The sequence below is a fragment of the Cervus canadensis genome, chromosome 19 (assembly GCF_019320065.1).
Source record: "Cervus canadensis isolate Bull #8, Minnesota chromosome 19, ASM1932006v1, whole genome shotgun sequence".
NCBI lineage: Eukaryota > Metazoa > Chordata > Mammalia > Artiodactyla > Cervidae > Cervus > Cervus canadensis.
Window position 1 is genome coordinate 6488467 of NC_057404.1, and position 22783 is coordinate 6511249.

The 22783-nt window shown below is 47.1% G+C and overlaps 2 protein-coding genes across 19 annotated transcripts in view; one reads left to right on the plus strand and one right to left on the minus strand.

Annotated features, from left to right (window-relative positions):
* The window catches only part of APBB2 (amyloid beta precursor protein binding family B member 2), a 361466-nt gene extending 342071 nt beyond the window's left edge, over window positions 1–19395 (plus strand). For 15 of the 18 annotated variants that reach the window (XM_043438764.1, XM_043438760.1, XM_043438752.1 and 12 more), the window contains 6 exons: window positions 6417–6531; window positions 7124–7211; window positions 7953–8036; window positions 9788–9903; window positions 11617–11796; window positions 15502–19395. In XM_043438764.1, coding sequence (XP_043294699.1) covers window positions 6417–6531; window positions 7124–7211; window positions 7953–8036; window positions 9788–9903; window positions 11617–11796; window positions 15502–15669 — 751 coding nt within the window. In that variant the 3' untranslated portion in view covers window positions 15670–19395. The remainder of the gene's footprint in view (window positions 1–6416; window positions 6532–7123; window positions 7212–7952; window positions 8037–9787; window positions 9904–11616; window positions 11797–15501) is intronic. The other 3 variants (XM_043438759.1, XM_043438769.1, XM_043438763.1) reach the window with 1 other exon arrangement.
* Window positions 19396–21153: 1758 nt separating this feature from the next.
* NSUN7 (NOP2/Sun RNA methyltransferase family member 7) overlaps window positions 21154–22783 on the minus strand; it is a 37462-nt gene continuing 35832 nt past the window's right edge. Inside the window, exon 12 of the mRNA XM_043438771.1 lies at window positions 21154–22536. Coding sequence (XP_043294706.1) covers window positions 21907–22536 — 630 coding nt within the window. The 3' untranslated portion in view covers window positions 21154–21906. The remainder of the gene's footprint in view (window positions 22537–22783) is intronic.

The following is a 22783-nucleotide window of genomic DNA, read 5'->3' on the forward strand; positions in this document are numbered from 1 at the left end:
CCGTTCTAAGTAGCCCTGTCCGCGTTGCTGTGGGAGGGAAGAAACCTTAGCCTGGGTAACCAACCACGGAGAGGTCTGTAAAAGCCTCTTAGGTTCCTTTAGACGAGGGGTAAGGCATAAGCCAGTTTTCATTTATGTAAGAGTTGCGAGGGGAGGGATTTAGGGAAAGGGTGAGCAGTTCTGTCTTGGCAGCTGTTTAATAGAACCCATTTGAATAAAGAATCATTGATTCATTCATTCTACACAGATGGATTAAGCCCCTGCAGGGCGGTTAAAATGCTGCTCAGCTGAGGACAATGAAAGCGCTCTTTTGTCCTTTCCCTTTGCCATGAAGAAGTTTGAGGCTGTTGTGTAAGATGTCTTGGCACTGACATTTTTCCCTGGCGGAACTCACCGCTGGTCCGCTGGGGGAGTCCTTACTGGGGAGCAAAAGAAGAGGAACAAAAAGAGCTGGAAGCACACGGGTTTCCAACTAACGGTGACAGCAGCTGATTCCTGGCGTTCCCTTCTGTTACACTCTAAGGAGGAGACACAGCTGTGACCCTCCCACTTCCTGGTTGATGGAGGAAATGCAGTGATCCCCTGACTGCGGGAAATAGGCGAGGCGAAACTCCAGAGGGGACCAGCACGTCTCTCGCAGACGTTCCTCACTCCAGGAGAGAGCTGCAGCAGAGGACAGAAGCGGCGCTTGCTGCTCAGTGTCCACCCAGTGTCTCAGATAGACGGGCATCTCGGGGGATGTGTTAGAAAAGACGGCCTGCGCTGACTGGGCCTCGGGGGCCATCTGAGCCAGTGTGCGGTTTTGTGGGTGACCACGCCAAGGCCCTGGCGGAGGCATGAGCCCCCTGTGGGGCAGGGAGCAGAGGGACATGGAAGCCCATCCGAGCCTATCTCAGCTCTGAGACGCAACACTCTCGGGGCTGTGACCCCCAGGTAGCTGCAGCCCGCGTGCCGCGGGGGGCTCTGAGAGGCAGAGTCGGGGGCGGGAGACACTGCGGGCCGCAGGGAGGAGGCTCCTGCAGTGTGCTACAGCTGGCTGACCGCACGCTCACAGGGTCAGGGCCCGACAACCCCCAGCTCCCGGAGCGCTTCCCTCCCAAACCCCCATCCGTGGTGCTGGGCTGATTGATCAGGAATCCTGTAGCTGTGGAGCTTGGCAATTAAAGCAATATCTTGTCCCCTCAGGATACAGCAGAAGCTCTAGAAAATGTTGAGGTGCTATTACATACGGGCATAAGGACTTTTAGGATCATAGCACTGATCAGAAAAAATGTCTGAAGGGCTGAGTCAGGCCATGTCTGAGTCAGCGTGAAACTGGGTGTACGTCATTGACTGTCCTCTCTGCTTTAATGTGTGTTTGAGAAGCTCCAGGGTGAGAAGTTTAAGAAAGGAGAAGGAAAGGCAATGCACTCCCAGCTGCTTCACGCTGAAGCTGGGACCCAAACACCATTCTCCAGGGGTGGCCCGAGAGGCTGAGATCACCACAGACGTCCGTGGCGCTGAGACTGAGTGGCCTGCTGCTCAGCCTCTGTGGTCCTGGGGGCTTCTTCTGAAACCCCTTCCCTTGTGTCCTTGGAGCCAGCCTGTCCTGGGCTTTCCTCCTTCCCAGCACTCCTTTTTTCATCCTTTCATTGGGCCCTTGGCCTCAGACAGGCCTTCAAATGCCTTTCCTCCCGGGGCCCAGGCCTTGTTTTGTTTTCTTACTCCCTTCCCTTCCACCTCCTTCTCCGTCTTCAGCCGCCCACACCCCCCACTCCACCCGCCCAGCTCCAGACCTGGCCTCAGCTCAGGGACTGAGCGTCCACCTGATCGGTGGGCCCCCAAACCCCTCACGCATCCTGTCCAACCCGGAGCTCACCAGCCTCCTTCACCAGATCCTTCCCTCTCCCATCCCCAGTGCGAGGGCGCCCAGCTGTCCCAGCAGGGACTCCGGGGCTGTTGCGGACTCTGCCTCTCAGCTCCCACACCCGGCAGTCCTGCAGGATCCTTCCAACGCCCCTTACCCACCTGTCTCCTCCACCTTCCTGTGACCCACTTTGTTCTACCAGAAGGAACGTTTTAAAACACACGTCAGGTGGGGTCACGTGTCGTATGACAGACTTGATGGCTCAGAGTAAGAGCCAGATTCTTGCCAGGACATGGTCCAACCTCCCTGCAGCCGTGGACCCTCACCACAGTGCCGGGGTCCTGCCTCGGACTGGGAGGTCTTCCGGACCCTCCGTGGGCTTGCTCACCTGTGTGCCTTTGCTCACGCTCCTCTGAGTGTTCCTTGAACCATCGCTGCCCGCTCACCATGGGGAGCTCCTTGTGCTTAGAGATGCAGCCGAGATCTCACTGAGCATCTCTCACTGAACAGCTGGCTGCCGAGGCCAGCGCCTTGTCTGTCTGTGTTTGCATCTCTGCTGTGTCATAGTGGCTCAGAGGTGTTTGTGGAAGTGAATTGAGTGTTACTTTTAAATGTAAGTTCTTATACTGTATCACAGTCTGGTTAGAATGTAAAGCCTACTGCCAAGTGTATTAGTTCTATATTGCTGCCATAATAAATTACCACAAACTTCGTGGCTTAAAGTCACACAGGTTTATTCTCTTAATAGTTCTGGAGATCAGAAATCTGGTCTTAGAGGTGAAAAATCATGGTGTCAGCAGGGCTGTCTTCCCTCTAGAGAAGCCTCCCCACTTTCCCAGTCTTCAGAGGCTGCCTGCCTGCCTTGGCTTGTAGCCCTTGTGCCTGTTCTTTTACTGATAATTCCCTCTGTGAGGCAAGTGCCTCCTCTTTCCCTTGGAAGCGTGTCAGGCCCACCCAGGTAATCCAGGGTCACAGCCCCAACTCAGCATCCTTCCCTCAGTCCCACGTGCAGAGTCCTCTTTGTAAGGTCACCTATTCACAGACTCTGGGAGTTGGGACAGGAATGTCTTGGGAGGGTCGTTATGTTGTCTATAGCTGCAGCCGTTTTCAGAAATCAGGTGCTGAAAAGGCAAGATTTTACAACAACCAGTTTATAGGTATTTGGATTTCATCCTGAACAATGATGAGATTAGCTCAGCCATATATTTCACTCACAAGAAGGAAGTTGTCCGACTTGTCTGTGCTCCAGGCCTGAAAGTGAGTTCTTACAAATCCTCATTCTTGGGGCTTTTTGCTCTTTTAGGGTGACATGCAAATCTCCTGACCCCTCCACAGGGAAGAGACGAGGGAACTTGTTTTCTCTTGGGAGGTTAAATTACCAACAGATTTCCGCCTCCCTGATCTATTAGCCTGGTACCTAGGAGGGAACAGGAAAAGACAAAGCTGTTTTAAAAAAAAAAAAAAAAAAAGTCTCAGAATGCCCCAAACAGCCTGTGCTGCTAAGCTGCCCCTTTGGGAAAATGTGGATCAGATGGTCGCCTTAGGCCTTAATCACTTTCTCCAGAAGAAGATGAAGATTAATGATAATAATTTTAAAAAATTACTCCTAAGGGGTTGCATCTGGAAGAGCAGAGGGCCCAGAGCTGAAGCGTGATGGGAGGGATCCATCGCTCATCGATCGGGGCCGGCTTGGCCCTCCCTGATGGTGGCCTTACTACACTCGTGGGCCAGCCGGCAGTCACAGGGCAGGGTGGGTCTTGGGTGCTTACATCATAGATTATCAGAGCCAGAAAGGAACCCTGGAGAATTCCGTCTCTTTCAACTTCATGCCCGAGACTGTATAGCTCGGTGGAATCAGGAATGGGGCTAGAAGTTGGGGTGCCTGGGTCCTGACCCGTTGCCCTCTGGCTGTCCCTTACTCTCTCAGAGAGGACCGATGCTGGTGAGGTCTCTAGTAAAGGTGGGGTGTAATGAGCTGTAATCCTTTGTGGTCCAGAACGCAGACCCTGTCAGCATGCAGACACAGGCAAGGTGCTGGGGGCCAGAGGGCCAGAGGGCCAGGGGCTTTTGAATGGGGCCATGCAGAGCAGATGGTGTAGTGAGCTGCAGACTGCTCAGGATGGTGAGTGCACGCCTGGCCAGGCAAGGGCAGGTACTGTGCGTAGACATGGAGACCCAGCTTTCTGGGGCAGAGGGGAGAGCTGCTCAGTTGGCCTAAGGATGCTGGAAGAGTTGGTGGGACACACTTTGGAACTCCAGAAACCCAGACAAAATTTTTTAGACTTTCCATGGGTGACCACAAGAACTTCAAAGGCTTAGCATCAGAAAAGTGCTGACTGACCATGGAATTTTGAAGGGGAAGAGCAGTGTGTGGCAAGACACTGCGTGTTATCACTTTAGGACCTGTCCAGAAAAGAAAAGTAGCCAGAAGGAGGGAGGCCTGAAATGACTTCCCTCGAGCATGGTCTCCAACCAGAGTGATGCCTTCTCATCGTTTCTCAAGTCATGTGCTGTCTCGATGGGGGTTGGGACCAGGAAGGGCCCCGGGAGCACAGTGTGGAGCGAGGCTGTCGGTTCAGTCGCTCAGTCGTGTCCGACGCTTTGTGACCCCGTGGACTGCAGCACGCCAGGCCTCCCTGTCCATCAACCAACTCCCGGAGCTTACTCAAACTCGTGTCCATCAGGGTGGTGGTGCCATCCAGCCATCTCATCCCTGTCGTCCCCTTCTCCTCCTGCCCCCAATCCCTCCCAGCATCAGGGTCTTTTCCAGTGAGTCAGTGCTTCGCATCAGGTGGCCAAAGTATTGGAGTTTCAGCAAGGCTGTGCTCACCCCCAGAGTCTGGGTCCAGCTTCTCACCCAAACCCAGCCTCAGCCCACGGTCAGAGCACCCATTGATACCTCTGACCTCAGGCCAGCTTTCTCAGTGGATAATAGGGTGCCTGCCGCTTGCCCTGTGCTTGAGAGAGGGGGGCACTCAGTACCAATTGCAGCCGGGCCCAGAGACTGGGTGAAATGAGGGTGAATAAGGTGAATAAGGCACACAGTCATCTTCACAGAGCTGCGAGGGGGTGTGGGGAAGACAGAACTCACTCGTGAGAAGCAGACACTCATGGTACTCAGTGGTGAGTGTTGTGTGTGCAAGGAGCACGCCGGCCTTGGACAGGGAGCTCACCCAGCTTCATCCAGGTCTTCAGCGGTGGCCAGAGCCTGGGGACCGCGTGAGCAAAGGCAGGGAGGCGAGACCTGCCTAGACATCCTGAGCACTGGCAGGGCTGGCAAGGGAGGGGTGGATTCAAGACACTGTCCGGAGGAGAGTAGGCTGAATGCGGGGGTTGGGTCCAGAGTGCGGGGGCTAGGGATGACGGGGTGGGGATCAGGACGGCCCCTGGTTGTAGCATGGAGGATACCCGCTGCGATGGAAGGTGTGGACACGGGAAGGTGGTGCCGAGCAGGTCTGTGGGCCGCTGTGCACACGTGGAGATGCAAGTGCCCGCGGGTGGCCAGGAGCCGCCGCACGGTCGCCCGGGGCACAGCGAGGCGATAGGACAGGCTTTTCCGGCCGGGCCTTCACAGTGGCCAGTTGCCTTCAGCAGATAGATTCCTGTTCCTTCCCAAAGAAGCCAAATCGTTGTTGGGGAAAATCTGTCCTAGTCTGCAAGAACATCACCAGCTCTTGCATTGAGAAATGATTAATAAATTCATCTGTAATTATGCCGACAAACGGGGATCCAGGGTTGGCAACACTCGCCAGGAAATGACTGTGATCCATTACCAGATGGGGAAGTATGAGCGTCTATTTCTCATAAACCCTCTGATCTTTTAAACTGCTGTCCTCAGTAGTAGCAGTGAGAAATTCGGTTGTGTGGTGTGGTTTTTTTGAAGGACAGGCACTGTCCTCTCCATCAGTAAAGCAGATCCTGAAATCCAGTGCCGGCCGCAGGCTCACCGCGGAGTCTGAGCTGACAGTGTATGGGGTGATGCTGCCACCGGCACCCCAAGCCCTGGAGTGAGAGGCGTGATTAGCAGAATCAAGGGTCTCTGACGGGACTTCGGGCTGTGGTGTCCTTCCGTGTCCCCGTGACTGCCTGTCAGCCTGCTCTGCAGCCGTGGGTCGGATCCAGTCTCTGGGCACATGTCTACACGTCAGAGCCTGTTCTGCTTCTGCTACATCGTTGTACGTGTCACAGTATCGCGCATACAAATCCATGCTCCGCTCAAGCCTGTGTTCTGTTTTGTGATCATAATATTTATAACCATGACATTTGTTGTTACTAGATAGAAGGTTCCCATAAAGTTCAATTTTCATTATGTGCTGTTCATTAAGATTCCAGAAGCTCAACAGACAGAGCCTGGGGAACACTGTAGTTATTTTAGTCAGAAATGAATTCCTCACATCCGTACAACTGTTCCTCCATTTGAGGTGGCTGCTGACACTTGTTTATTTTTTTTAACCACTGCATTCTCTGTTGCCTCTGACACGCCGACTCCTGGCTCAGTTAACACTCGTAACTAGAGTGTGTGTTGTCAAGGCTCCTCGTTCTGATGTACGCCTAAACTTTGTTTGCACAGAGATTTTGCTTATGTAGCGAGAGACAAAGATACCAGGATTTTGAAATGTCATGTGTTTCGATGTGACACGCCCGCGAAAGCCATCGCCACCAGTCTCCACGAAATCTGTTCCAAGGTAAGCGGGTCAGGGCGCAGGCGGCCAGCCTCCTCACTGCCGAGCAGGGGAAGGGGTGTGGGACGGGGGTCGGCGCGTTCCAGTCGAGCTCTGGGAGCGGCACGCCGACCGCCAGGCCCTCCAGTGCGGTTCATCGTCTCTCCGAGGTCGGCTGTTGCTCTAAACGGCGCTTCACCTACAGAGGGAGCAGGGCCGTGGTCCCCCCACAGTCCGGTGGGTCTGATAAGTCGAAAAGTGGCCACGTGGCAGCAGCCGGGGGTTATCACTTGCTCTGTGTTCCACGGACGGCTGTGGGCCCGGAGGTCTACAGGAGACCAGGGTTGTTGTGGGGGTGGTTACATTAGCGATGGAAGAAGGCGGCATTCTGAACAATCAGGAGAACGCCAGGTCCTCTGGGGCGCCGTCACTCACTATCCCCCCCGGAGAAAAGGGCACAGTTCTCAAAGTGGGCGGCCCGGAGATGGGGGTCGGGGGCCCGGCCGTGGACTAAAGCTGGTTTAACTTGGAAAGGAAGCAGACACCCCACTGCCTGGAAGAGCCGAGGACACAGGGTCCAGAACCGCGAGCCAAAGCCCCGTTTTCTCTTCGTCAGATTATGGCCGAACGGAAGAGTGCCAAGGCCCTGGCCTGCAGCTCCTTACAGGAAAGGGCCCACGGGAGCCTCGACGTCCCCCTCCAAGGTAGGTCCGCGCGCACCGCCCTGGTGCTGCGCACCGCGTCGGAGTCGCCGGGCGCAGGGTCTCAGACCCGTGTCCCCCAGAACCACGCGGGACCCACCAGACCCAGGCCGAGCCTGCGCTCGGGGCCTCGGGTGTGGCTTAGAGCTGACTCTGTGTCACCAGGGTTAGGTACTAAGAACCAGGATGAGCTTTGCTGTTGGGCAAAATTGAAGAAAATGACCTTTCGTGGCTTTGTAACTCATGTATAGCCTGGGGTAAGGACCAGCTAGTTTAAAAATATGTGGGTTGATATTTTGGGGGGCTCTGTTTAGTCATTCTTCCTGTCTCTGATTGCACCCCTTTGTCATTAAATTTCCTCCGGGCCTCAGCCTCCCCTAATAAACCGAACACCCGAAGTTGCTCCTTAGCACACTTCCAAGAGACCGTCACAGCTTAGCACATAGATTCCAGTTCCTTCTTTGAATTGCTTGCCTACCTAGAAGTGAAAGGTGAACGGGGTTTTATTTTCTATCATATACAGCCGGTTAACAGTGTTATGATAGTTTCAGGTGCATAGCAAAGCGACCCAGCCGTACACACACACGTGTCCATGAAAGGTGAAGGGGGTTTGATTGATGGCCCCGGTGTCTGGCAGAAGAAGCGGCTGTTCCTATAGAATGATTGTCACATTCACCTCTAGAAACAGGATGTTATGTGTATGTTGGAACCATTGAGAAAGATGTGTTGTTTTCTTCCCTGTAGTAGATTTTCCAACACCAAAGACTGAGCTGGTCCAGAAGTTCCACGTGCAGTATTTGGGCATGCTACCAGTGGACAAACCGGTTGGTATGTGAAACCTTTACGGTCTTCCCGCCGGGCAAGTGTTTGGCGTTCACCCCCCCATGAGGGCGGCATCCGCTGTTTCACTCCTCTGCCTTGTCTTGAGCCAGACCCTCGCCCTGTCACCAGCCCACAACAGTCCTGGTCCGAAGAGCAGCACAGGGCTTCTCTGGTGGCTCCGCGGTAAAGAATCTGCCCACCAGTGCGGGAGACACAGGTTTGATCCCTGGTCCAGGAAGATCCCACGTGCTGCAGAGCAAAATAAAATGATAACCAAAGAACAGGACAGGACAGACTAAACTCCTCCTGCTCATGCTCCCAGATTACAGGGACTTGAACGAAGAGGACCTGATTTCTCATTCACCCAGCAGTTCAGAGGTGCAGAAGCCAGGGTTGTGGAAAGGCCCTGCTGTTCTGAATCAGAGCATCTGTCTCAGGCCGGGGCACCTGCTTCAGTCCTTGTCAAGTGCCGGGCGGGGACGGGAGGCCTCACGCTGTCCCGTCAAGGTGTGTTCCAGAGCTGCACCCAGCATCAGCAGTCAGCTGCATTTCGTGGGTGGAATTTAGTTGCTTAGCCATACCACGCTGGAAGGAGACTGAGGGATGTCACCTTTTTCTGGATAAAAAAGGCTATGGAGACGTCAGAACCCTCACGTACTGCTGGGGTGGATGCAGAATGCTGTGGCTGCCCTAGAAATCAGTCTGGCAACTCCTCAGAAGTTAAATGTCACATTATCATTTGACCCAGCGGTTCTACTCCTGGGCATATACCCCAGTGAAATGAAAACATCTGTCCGCACGAAACACCTCATACAGGAGCGTTCACGGCAGCATCACTCATAATAGTCAAAAAGCAGAAACAGCCCAAATGTCCATCCGCTAAAGAATGAATAAAAAACATCTTCATACAGTGGTGATTATTTGGCAATAAAAAGGAATGAAGTGTTAGACTTGCTGCAACATAGCTGAACCTTGAAGACATCATGCTAAATGAAAGCAGCCAGTTATAAAAGGCTGTACCCTTTACAATTCCACTTATATGAAATGTGTCCAGAGTAGGCAGATCTCTAAAGATAGGACTAGAAGGCTGGAGGTGATGGAGGGTGATTCCTGAAAGGTGTGGGGTTTCTTTTAGGGGGTGATGAAACTATTCTAAAACCATGGTGATGGTCACACAATTCTGAATATACTAAACACCACTGAATTTTGCACTTTACATGAGTAAATTGTATGGTATGTGAATTACATCTCAAATGAAGTTATTACCACCCACCAAAAATAGCTGTGGGAACACTCAGCCAGAAGGCCCCACTGAACAACACATACTCTCCGTGTCCAGGGGCCATCTAAACTTGGCCTTACTTAGGTAACAAGGCACAATAAAACATGATGAGGGCGATCTGGCAGAGGCTGGCTTCTGTTGGACCCCCCCCCCCCCCGACCCTTTTCAAGGTTCCTCGCTTAGAAAAAAGGTAGCAGCATTTGAGTACTGTTTCTACACTTGGAACTGGGGAATCTTAGGAGAGACAGTCTGGTTAGACAGGACATCACACACTACATCTCTGGAAATTCTCCGATGACCGTTTTTTCTGTTGAAAACGCTGGCATTTCTTTTGAGCCGTGAAATGCTCAAATGAAACGTCTGGGGCTACAAAAAAAAAAAAGTCTGGACATAGCTGCTACTGGGTGATTTGGGTCTATATTTGAGAGTCAGGAATAGCTTTAGGGCCTTTTTTAATGATCCCTTCCATCCACAGGAATGGATACCCTGAACAGTGCCATAGAAAGTCTTATGACCTCCTCTAGCAAGGAGGCATGGCCGTCAGTGAACATGAGCGTGGCCGATGCGACTGTGACCGTCATCAGTGAGAAGGTGAGAGGCGTGGCAGGTACAGTCGGCCTGTCTGGGATAGAGGGCGGGTTTCGCGTACGATAAGCTTCCCTGAAACTCAGGCACCTGCCAAGGCTTGGCCTCTGGGGAGCTGTGCTTGCTTGTGATTAAAATAACTTAATGAAAAAAAAAAAAAATCACCCTTTGTGTCTGGATCTATGCACACATCTCAGAGGACTCTGTTCTAGCGCTCCTCATTCTTCCTTTGTCCAGGAGATGGGAATCATTTGCTAGAGGTGACTGTATGATGTTAGCAGTAACTCGCTAATGGGGCTTGGTTTTCTGACCACTCTGCAGGCTCCAGCATTGACGGGGCTGTGTTCCCTGGGGGCTGGGGTGCAGCAGACGCGTCTGTTGTGGAAAGGTCCTGTGTGAACAGGGGCCACTGGTCATCTGGAGAGAGGCCAGCATTAGCCTCAGACACAAATTATCTCCACTTTGTGGTTGAGGAAACTGAGGCATGGAGGGGTTAGCAGCTGCCCCCAGGCACACAGCCAGACGTAGCCGGTCAGCTGTCCATTCTGCCTCTGTGCGGCCCCTGCCGTGGAGAAATCACACATCCCGTCTGCTCTGGCTTCTGTCCACTAGCAGCCCACCTTCACACCCAGTGCAGTTTCTGCAGATGCTCACTGAGGCCTGCTCCGCTGGACTTTCTCCAAGTCTGCAACACGAGGTGCCTTCTCCTACCCCAGCGCCTTTGCAGACGCGGCTCCCCTTGGCCTGCCCAGATCTCAACAGGAATGTCTTTCTTCCGAGAAAGCTTCCCACCTCTCAGACCTGCTTAGTTTGCCTGATAAGCAATCCCACAGCACCTGAGTGAACAGTTCATAAGTCCAGATGTTCATGAGCCAAAAGTCAACCTTCTAGACGTATTTACTAATTTTCACAAATTACAAATGGCTGTTGCAGAGGATATAGGCTTCATTAGAATGAGTTCCGAACATTTCTTTAACTCACCATCATATGGATATCAGTTTGTGGGGAAAAAAAAAAGCATTTGGTAACTTTCTGTTTTACACAGTTTTAGACAGAAGTATGATTCAGTGGTTCCCTGGGGGCTCAGATGGTAAAGAATCTACCTTCAATGCAGGAGACCAGGGTTCAGGCCCTAGATCCGGAAGATCCCTGGAGAAAGGAATGGCCACCCACTCCAGTATTCTTGCCTGGAGAATTCTTGGACAGAGGAGCCTGGCAGGCTACAGTCAGTGGGGTTGCAGAGTCAGACACAGCTGAGCAACTAACACTCAGGATTCAATGTGCTGTTGAGTTGGGAAGACCTGGGTGGAAATAGATCCCGTGAATCCTCTCCTCTTCGTGCTCTAGGGTTTCCAGTGGGTTTGCAAGGGCAAGTGGATTCTATGTATGGGCAATACATAAAAAGTGTCCATGACACCGTTCCTACCCACAGTGAAGTCACAGGCTTGGAGTGGAGTGGACAGAGGCCAGAACACTCACCCCTGGTTGCGTGTGGTTCAGAGTAGACTCAATGTCAGAATGAGGCACCCACAGCAGTGTGTCTCCAGACACATTTAGAAACTTCCCTTTCTAGAAAAATACAAGTCCATTCTAAATTCAGTCTGGCTGTATGTTTTTAAATACCATTTCCTCCGTGCAGCCACTGTAAGCCAGTTCTATGACTTACGGTCCGAACGTGTCTGTGACCGCGGCCGGGCTGCTGAACAGGGTCTCTTGCAGAACGAAGAGGACGTCCTGGTGGAGTGCCGGGTGCGATTCCTGTCCTTCATGGGCGTCGGGAAGGACGTGCACACGTTTGCCTTCATCATGGACACGGGGAACCAGCATTTTGAGTGCCACGTCTTCTGGTGTGAGCCCAACGCCGCTAACGTGTCGGAGGCGGTGCAGGCTGCCTGCATGGTGAGTGAGCCCGCCGGGGGGTTCCACCCTCGGGCCCTTGCTTTGTCTGATATGCCGCAAGTTAGAGCAGAATTTCTGACTTAAAAGAAGCCAAGTCACAGCTCTGAAGTAAGGCCTTGCTGTCTGACACCCCCGTTCCTGTGGACAGAATCGATCGTGATGAGCAGTTTGCTGCCTTAAGAGGCCAGGACACTGGGAAGCAGCAGGACTGGCTGGAGCCAAGTTCTTAGAGACTCCAGGAGCCCTGAAAACGATGACCTTCAAAACCAAGGATCTGAGGATTATCAATTCTTGATCCCTAGTTCATTTCAGTGTGTGATCAGGAGATGCTGGTCATGTGTGAATTGGGGCCATTTTTGGAACCAAACCAGTAATTTTTTAATTCAGTGTATTGGATGGTCTTTATTTTAGATAGTTGGTCTAAGTGCATTGTTCTTGTTTACTTTATGAACTCTATTCTTAACACAGCCCTATTAGGTAGTTCTTTTTTATTTATAACAAAATAGAGGCTCAGAGGAAAGCACGCTGCTGGGGCGCTTGCTTATTTGTTTGGGATGGGGGCAGGCCCCGGGACAGAGTTGTTAAGTGACAGAGCCTGTGTCTGCCCCCAAGTCTGGATGGAGGAGTGACCCAGAGCAAGAGGGGGCCCTGAAAAGAGCTCGCTCCTAAAGTTTCAAGTGAAGGAGTAGCTGGAAGCATGCCATCGGGGCACTTGGTCACCTCCTTGGGAACGGGCCAGCCCCAGGGTGGCATTGGTGAGCGACAGAGCCTGTGCTCACCCCCAGGCCTCCAGGCAGTAAGGCCAGTGCTTCTGTGCACATGTGTGATTTCAAGCAGAAACACTGTGGTATCCATTCCACAAATGCCGTTTGAGCTCTGTTATTCCAGCCACCGGGAAAGTTCTGGTGAGGAGGAGGGAGCCGTCTGAGTGGAGGCCTCCAACCCTGGGCCGCACGGCGTATCTCCAGCAGCAGGCGGGGTGGGTGGGACCGGGTGCAGGGAGGTGAGGGCCGGTCACGAAGGGCCTGTGGTCTCACGCCACGGTGTTACCTTCAGCAGAGTGTTCAGCAGGAGAGTGAACAGACCACGCTCCCAAAGAGAGAGAAGAAAAAGTGGGGAGGGCTCAGAGGGCGCGGCTGAGGTGGGGAGCTGGCCGGGAGGCCAGTGAAGGCCGTGGGAAAAGACAGAAGCCAGTGATGGAGACTCACGGGCTGGCGATGAGGAGTGCTGAATCTGAAGCACCTGCGCTTCCCTCCGCTCAGCCCGCGCAGGGGGGCCGGACTCCGGGAAGTGCAAGGCCTAGGATGCGACCTTGAACTATGGAGTCTGGGACCGTGGGGAGGTGCAAAAACCGCCTCTTGTGGCGCAGAAAGCGCTCTAAGTGTAAGACTGCGCTGGGTGGAGGTGACCTGGCGGAAGAAAGCGGCCCTGAAGAAGGGTCGCTCGTCAGGTCGGAGGTGAAGGGGTAGCTGGAAGTACGCCGTTGGGGCGCTCACTCATCTGTTTGGGATGGGAGCGAGCCACACGGTTTTGAGGCTGAGGGAAATGAGCCAACAAAGCCGGATTGAAACGGGTGTCCTGTTTGTTGTTGGGTCAGGGTCTCGGTGGCAGTAGAAGATCCTGCAGCTGGGCTTAGCCTGCCCAGGGGGTTGGAGTGACTTTGAGACCCGCCAGAAGATGCCAGGAGTCCAGAGCAGCCGGAGCCAGCCAGGGGCGGTGCAGGGCGTTCGCTGTTTCTTTGCAGACGGCACGTTGCTAGGCTAAGGGGCAAGGAAGGGGTGGGTGGACAGCAGGGGCAGAGGCGGGCGCCTCTGAAAGGAGGGGGCGGGGGCACGGAGGTCTGTGCTGGGCACTGGTTATGTGCCCACCACCATCCTTTGTCAGAGAAGTTTCCCCTCATGTACTGTGGGGCCAGGACTCCATCTCAAATCCACCTGCATATAAAGACCCAGGGTCCAGTGGAGGGGACACAGGGAGCTGAGGTGGGCTGAAGGGACTGTGTGGAGAAAATAGAAATTGGAAGAATCCAGCCAAGCAAAAATGGATGGTAACTGTTTGTGTGAGTGTGTGTGTGTGTGTGTGTGTGTGTGAAATTATAAACAAATCGTAACAGATGATTTTAGTCATAAAATGAATGGCTTTTAGTCTTAATTATACATTTTAAATGCTGATGACAATTAAATAATTAGCTTTATCACTGGTTATAGTTTGTTCTGATTCCAAGACTCACTGTCTCTTCTCTAGAAATAATTTCTACTCATTTACTATTTTAATTGTAGGAGGGCCACCAGCTAAAGTGACTCAGCCAGTCTGGTGTAGGACATTAGGGATAAACCTTCCTTATACTCTGGGTCCAGCATTTCTGACTTGGTGTCTTTCCTCTTGATTCAGATCTGCATGGTTCCCCACCTGAAATACCTATGTGTGAATGCATGCAATCTGAAGTGTCTCTGGCATTAACACATTCTGAATTTACTTAATTGTTAGGCATATTTTGCAGCTGAGTGGTAGAGGCCCAGTTGAAAATGTTTTCACGGAGCTCAGGGTGAGAGGGAGAGGGGTCCTCTTAGTGAAACCCATCAGGCACAACTCTGACCCACGCTGGGTGTAGCATAACTGAAGCTGGGAACCCCCTGTCCAGTGTCCCGTGGGCCACACCTGCCATTTATAAAACTGCGCTCTGGAGGTGTGTGCTTCTGGTTGCGATGCAAACCTAGAGACATACTTTACACACAGGAGACGTGATACACTGCTTTTCACGTGACTGGGTTGAAAGGGGCTAATTTTGTAGCCCGTGGGCTGTGGCAGAGCATTGTGACAAGAGTCTCGCTGTAGGAAAGTTCATGCTTCTCAGAGACATCAGCCTGTTTCACAATTGTTCTGAGGAACCTATTAATATTTGAGTAGATTTTTCAGAATCACCTTAAAGTGCTTGGATTTTAAAGTGGTGCTGGGATTAAAGAGGAAAACTGATTCATTTTAACCTTCTAATCTAATTTTGAAGAACTAGTTATCTTTTCATTGATTCAAAAACAGGTGGATTGTGTCTTTATATTTCTGAAGGATAGACCTGTCCTTGGTACCAGTGCTAATGTATTTTTAAAAATTAATCTATTAAGATTAATGTATCCTGAAATCTTAATACAAAATTTTTTTCAGTTAAGGCAGGAAACAGGAATGAGAACAAACATTTATGAATGCCTTCTGTTTTGCTAGGCCTCTTTGAGGCATTCTGCAAGTATTTCTTAATTCTAATACTATCTTTTAAGGTCCCCATTCTTCACCCGTTTAACAAATGAAGAACAGGAGGCTCAGAGAGATTTAGTAACTTGCCTGGGGCCATACGGTTCACGCGTGAGCACCAGATCCAAACCCTGCCCTTTCTACTACTATGCCTCTCAATTAGCTAGGAGTACCCCGCTTCATTACTTGCCTAAGGAAACAGTTTATACTCTCCCAATCCTTTTTCTTTTTCATCAGCTCATCCTTTGACTAGGAGCTGTATTAATCACAGCCTATCAATACAGAGAACGTAAAGAGAATTTAAAACACTCTACATTAAGGAAAAAACTAATAAACTGTTGGATTCATGTTTAGGAGCTAGGTTGTGAACCTCTGGGAGTAAATATATTGACGAATTAAAATCACATTAAACAGGAAGGAATGATACATTATTAACAACCATAAAACTTTTTTTGTTTTCAGTTACGATACCAGAAGTGCTTGGTAGCCAGGCCACCTTCACAGAAAGTTCGACCGCCTCCCCCGCCAGCAGACTCTGTGACCAGAAGAGTCACAACCAACGTAAAACGAGGGGTCTTATCCCTCATTGACACTTTGAAACAGAAACGCCCTGTCACAGAAACGCCATAGCTGCATACGTGAGAGGACTCTGTGCTATTTGCTGAAGGTTGAATAGCTACACTAAAGAAGAGGAGCTGATCTCTGGCCTTCCATTCAGTTGCTGATGCTTTGTCTTCAGAGAATTTATCCTTAACCAAACAGTGTTAGACAAGCATGTTCTCTCGTCTTGCCACCATCGTGTGATATGAAAAGAAGCATGACTAATTTTTTTTGCTGTTGGTAAGTTACATCATGAGCAGTGGAAGGTCCCTTTCTTATTGTAAATATCGTAAACCTTACGTAATTTCACACACACACACACACACACACACGGGGAAGAACGTGGCCACATCCCTCCCAGTGAAGATGCTGAATCCTTGGAGTGAATGACACCTGAGTTAGTTTCGCTGTCTTCTTGACTGGATCTGTCACAAGCAACTGTTCAGCCCTGCAGCACCTTGCCCTGTTTTCAGCATTGGATTAGACACTGCATACTGGATACCATTGAATGGCTATAAAAATTGGATGACAAATTTTTGTTTTAGTTTTTCATAAAATCGAACCTTTGGTTGACAGAACTGGCTGTTGGCATCAGAAGAGAAGCCAGCTGGCAGCTTTCCTTGATGAGCTTCTTGACACATGGACACCATTTCATGTCTACAGCTGTTTGTGGGATATTGTTGGGGGGAAGTGAAGCTTCACAATAGAAAAACTAAATTTCAGAAATTAAAATCGAACAAAAATAGCCTTTCTGTTTAGGTGGCTTTCAAACTGATTAAGAAAAAGAAACAGATTTCTAAAATCAGAATACATTTTGGGTGGGACATTATTTCAAACTTCTGCCTTATATTGTACAATGCAGCTACAGAATTATAGTTCACTATGGCCATTCTTTACATAAACAACATTAAAACGAAATATTCCTCGTAAGCCTTTCATCCTTAATTTGATAATTAGCCAATATGCAATTTGGAGTTGAGGAAATGCCATTTTCTATCGTAGATCTCCTCCACCATGTCATGTTGCAGTCCCCATTCTAGGTAAACGTTCTGCCAGGATTCTACATCTAGCTCAGTCTTACCCTAATGCTTTTTGCCCAGAAAGCTGTCTGTCCATCATGTATTGTCCATGGCAACAAACTGCATTACATTGAACCTTTCTGCATTTATGTGTTTAATATTAAAATTTGTTGAACTTTAGATATATTTTTAAATCTATATTTTTTCCACTTATCTTCAAGATTTAAGAATTTCTTATCAGAGCAAAATATACATAGGAACAATGTACTATTTAACAGGTTTCCCAAAAATAGCACTTTCCTGCTTCTTTATCAAGACAAGAGACTTAGCTGTAAAGATACACAGATTTAGACTCTTGTTGATACTGTTTAAAAGAAGTTGCTAAGAAGCTAAATCTAAACATGTTTTGTTTACTTTTCAGTGATAAAATTATCATTTTATAGCATCATCCAGTTATAAAAGCAATGCTTTATGTTTATCTACTGCTATGTACTTGTCAGAATGGTTTCCACATTTTTATCATCACATTTGAGCCTTATGAGGTAGAGAAGGTAATAAACACATTTGAGAAATAGAAAATATGAATTAAAGGGGCTCAACCACCTAGCCTAAAACCTCAGGAAAGTGAGTGAGAAAGCCAGGACTAGAACGCATGCATCTCAACTCCCAGTTATTAAAGTTACACTGCTTCCACGCAAGTCAGGAGGAGTCTTTTCAAACTTACTCTGAGCATATCCAATTATTGTCAAGCAATCTTAAGATTCCCTGAATAAGCAGGAAGTATGGCCAGATTACTTGTGCGGTAGAATTAAGTATAAAACCAATGCCCTCTCTCAGTCCAGGACTTTTCCTGCATTGTGCCTCAGATGTGTTGTGAAGACAGGATTCTGTGTGCAGCACAACCTGTTCAACCCACAGACTATCCAGAGATGATGTTACACGCGGTAGAAATATTCCTAATTCATGATCCTTAGCCACCAGACAACATGATGGAGTGGGTAGGTGGCCTCCCGCCCCTGTTCCCTCTCAGAACTCTGGAGTTGTTTGCTAGCACCCTAGAGTTATGACAAAAAAGATGCCACTCTAGCAATGAAGTATACTTCTCACCAGCCTATATACTATTCTATGGAAGTTACCAGTAACATCCTAAGAAATTACATCATTAAAGGAATCCTTACTGTGCCCTTCAGAATTCAATCACGATGATCTTTCATCTTGACCTCCATAGTGAAACATTTTCGTGTGATAAACTTCAAAATTCTTAACTAGTGAGCCACTTTTATATTGGAAATCTCTACCAGAGCCGCATTCATTGTTAAGGCATATGTTTGTTTTCAGGATCAAGAATACTGAGCTAGCTTTAAATAGCAAACTGATTTATATATGCAATTATAGGATACATTAAGATGAATGATAGCCTTTACATACTGAAAACTTTACTGCCGATATTTTGCTTTAAAAATAGCTTTGCATAGTAAATGCAATTACTTTTGTAAAACTAATTATGTTAAGCCGTATGTTCAGACACTTTCTGCCATGGCCAAAAAGTATGTATGAAAGTGTGTGTGTATTTTCTGTGAAAGGGTGCCAGTGTTTTATCTGATATTGTAGTGACTCTTCAGTTATCTATGCATTCTTTGTATCTGTGATTCGGTAAACAGGCGGCCATGTTCACTATGCCTTGTATGTCTTATCATTTTTTTAATTAACCTGTTAAATACAGCTTAAAATATTTTTATTTTATTTATTCTATTTTTACTGAAATATACTGCATTATTGTGTTTAATGTATTATTATCTTTACTGGATATTATCTCTCAATGTATCCAGGTCTAAGTAATCTCAGTGAACTATACATTGCCTCAAAGGTGGTTTTGTAATGATTTGTAGTCACATTTTTATTGGAATATGTAGAAGAAACGGCAAAATACTTAGAAGTTTCTTTTTATTTTTTAAAAGCAGCTAGATAGACGCATACTTGCCACCTCATATATGTGTGCTCCTTGGCCACATCAAGGGGAATAGCCAACATGCCTATGGCTAGAAACTTTACTTTGCAAACTTAAAGCACTGCTTGGTGCTTCATTTTTATATCCTTCACAACACGTGTGAACTTATCTAGAGACACACACATGTCCTCATGCCCTTGAATATATGATCAACCTTAGCTAACTGGGACCATTGTTTTTTGTTTATGTCTGTCTGACTGCATGAAGCAACATTAGACCCATTCTCATTAAAATGAGTTCTTGGTGATAAACTGTTGGCACCGCTACTTTTTAAAAAATGCCACGTTCATGATTTTATGATGAGCATTTGTGCAAGCCTACACAAGGTCATCTGCTAGAGGCCCCAAGTCTGTCCTCCTTTTCTTACATGACCCACTCACTTCATAGGCACTGCAACACAAAGTAGAGATTTCATTAACAATGTGAAAAACATTCCCCTAGCTGATAATAGCACAGCCTAACTAGTAAAAGCATTAGCTCTCTAGTTTGTCAGGCTTATTCCACCCAGTACACAGCTAACATGTGTTACATAGCCTGTAAAATGAAGTTCATTTCAGCTTCAGAGAAAAGACACTGCACACACTTTATCAGTGAGAGCGCCCCCTGCCATCCAGAGCAGCTTGTTTATCCCAAAAGAACATTTGGTTTTGCTTTTGGCCACTTGTGCTGTTGACCACTTTTACACATTTAAATGTAATATGTTGTGAGAATAAACTTAGCTGCGTGAAATGTTCGGCTCATTTATCTGACATCAGTTACACACATCCAGGCACAGCGATAAAAATCTCCACGCCAGCCATTTTATTTTCAAATTATTCTTAAATTTAAAACCATTTTAGTAATGTAAGATTTTGCTTTGATTAGCTGTTGTATATTTCTACCTGGTAAGAACTAGAAAGTAACTTTAAATTTTGAATAACTCATCACACCGTCCTTATTTGTTACTCAGGAAGGACGTCTGGCATTTTGGACTTAGCGGCCTGTTTAGTCGCCAGCTTGATGCTCGTGTATGCACTCTTTCTAGTATTAAGAAAGTCCATTTTTACTTTAAGACCCTGATGTCAAAGAATGAAAGAGTTGTACAGGCACTAAATCCAAAACGAAAAGTAACTGGGAAAACAGTATTTGAATCTGGTTTAACTGTTAGGCATATAGAAGAAAATAAATGGAATTTAAAGTGTATACCCATTTTTTTTGTTCATCTTGCATTTCCTCCCATAGTTTATCTTTTTTTCTCAAAGGCAGTAACTCTTCAAAGAGCAAAATTTCAATTGGTTTCAGTTATTATACAGTGGTAAATAATTACAGGTTAAAAATCTGAATTTGCTATTGGGATATCTAAATACCAGTAATTTCATTATTTTAGTTTTTGCAGCATTTTTCTCTTATGCTAAAGAAAGAAAAATGTCACTGTAATCAGTATTTTTCACTAGAATTCTAGCATATTGTTTTTATCCCAAGTTTTTTTCCCTTTTTACTCTACTAAAATATTTAAACAATTGATCACATCCTTCTTAGAAGATTCTCAAAGAAGAAAACCACAGGCTTAATGAAAGAATGGTTTAATACAGAATCTCCATATACTTATAAAGAGAAAAATAATTTATGACAAGATTCATGTTACGAGATACTGAAGTTGCTAACGCTGTGACACTGCTATAGAGTCAGAAAAACACCCTCAACTACTCCATAACAGGGTGAGTTTTCTTCTTATAACTTATCACAGAAAGTAAAAATCTCAGACCTGCTACTTCTGGACAGTGGCGTGCTCTTCAGCCTGGGGCAGAGGGGTGAGGACAGGAAAGGGATAAAAGATTCCCGGGATAAAATATCAGGTCTTTACTGAACAAAGTTCAGTTCGGCTGCACTTGCCTCCCAGAGGCATGAAAGGCTCTGAGCCGGTGGTAGTAAGAGGAAACCATACTCTGATATCAGAGCAAAGATTATATAGTTTTTGATTTTTGAAATTAGTAAAATAAGCTGAGCATTTAAAACATTTCCATAGTTCTTAAGTCATAGTTAACATGAAAATTCTTTTGGGATTTAAAAATAATATGGTTCAACTATAAAAAGTCATGTTTCATTGACATGCATTACTGATAAGTATAAATCCTCAGCTAAAGAAATTTATTACTACTAAATGAAATCCACCATTTTTATCCTCACTTCAAGTGAGGAAATTAGAGCTGAAATGAACACTAGAGCTGAAACAGACCTAAATATTCATCTTGAAGAAGATAATATTCTCCTAAAATCATGACATCTGAATTGAAATTTAGGAATTTATATAACACTATTCAACACAACTGGATTCTGAAAATAGAACTTTAAATTCAAACTTTATAAATGTGTCTATGAACATGTTCTTAAACAGCAGGATTTATAGTTGTAACTTACTTGATTTGATATCAATTTCTGTTGCCATGATGAAAAAAAAGTCAATAGACCCAGAAATAATAACCATAACCAGTTCTTGGAAGGCAACTGATAATAGTCAAGATGAACTGACTTTTAATATAATTAAAATAGTGCTACAATATATTTTAATTGAGCATCAGAAATGATTTACCAGGGCTTCACTACTGTGTGCCATTTGAAATGACCATTTCCACCTGATCTTTGAATAGACCCAGAAATTTGTATACATTTCTTTAACAGGTGTGTCACTTATATTCAACAGTTTGACCTTGTCCTCAGAATTACTACTTAGATGGAAATTTGCTTATAGTCTTTTTTTTTTTTTTACAACAGTATTTGGCATAAATACTCAGAAGGGAGAGCTTTATGTTCACTATGCTTAGGATCCTGGAAGCTCTTCCAGTGAGAAAGTTTTCACCCTGAATGGACATATGAACTAAAACATTGGGCCTTTCTGTTTTTCCTATTTCTACTCAACCTCAATCACATTACAAAAGATCAACCTCGACAGTGATTGAAACATTTAAACTACAGCTGACTCGATACTGAAGAGTGATCTAAGGTCTGTGCAAGAGCATCTTTTCCATACTTACACTTGCTAATAAACCACCTCACAAATTAATTTTGAAAAGAAGTCTGTTACAAGGCACACACTGTTTCCCTTGTGGAAAAATTGTTGCAGCTTTAAAACCAGTGTCCTAAGTCCAGACTGAAAGTTACCAAGAGTGAAACCAGTTCTAACAGCTGTCTAACCTGCAGACTCGGGGGGGAGAAAAAAAAATCTATTCCTGACCCTGTAGAAAAAATGCAAGACACTCACAGCTATGGTCGAGGATGCCTGGGTAGAGAGGAAGGTAAGTTTTCTTTAGGTTTTTCCCCTCTTCTGGGTATTGATGGTGTGGAAAGATAGCCAGGTAAGACAGTCTTGGGCCCAACCCAACGATAATAAAAATGCGGAGTTGGCATGTGAGATCTGATCCCTTGCGGACTGGGAAACGGCAGGATGACTGGAGGCAAGGCAATCTCTATGGGTTTCAGGGGAATCATTCTGTCTTCTGGCCGAGGCCTCACAAAGTTTGTTGGCCGTTCATATGGTCTGGCAGATGTGTTCTTCATAATTGTAGGCACTAAAGGATTGGTGGTGGGCTTGCTGGGTTTTCTGACCTGTGAGGAAGACCCCACTTGATTTGTATTTTTCTGTGGAAGAGATGTTTTTGTTGTTAATGTCTCCGACTGATTAGCACTCACATTAGTTTCTCGACTCAGGAACTCGGCAATTTTCATTTGGATGCCACTGTTATCAGCGATGGAAGATTTTGGCAGTGACATCCTTTGCTTCTTCTTCTTCTTCTCCCGTTTTGAAGATTTACCCAACTCAATCCCCTCCAGGAGACCCTTTGCTGCTGCGCGGGCCAAAACATCTTTCACAGACACTGTCTCAGATGGGTCCCGCTATAATTAAAGAAGCCGTTAGTAAATGGGGGAGTTAACTGTTACCATGTATATCACAAGTACTTATCAGTGTTTCAGTAAAGATAAAACAGTATCATTATTGTACTAAAAGAAATAGTTTTTAGGCTTCAGTCCCTATTATATCCCATAAGCTTCAGGAAATTACTTTCATTGTACTTAAACCTCCCCATTTGTGAACCTGATAGAAAAGAAAACAAACAAACAAAAAAAACAGAATACAGTTTAT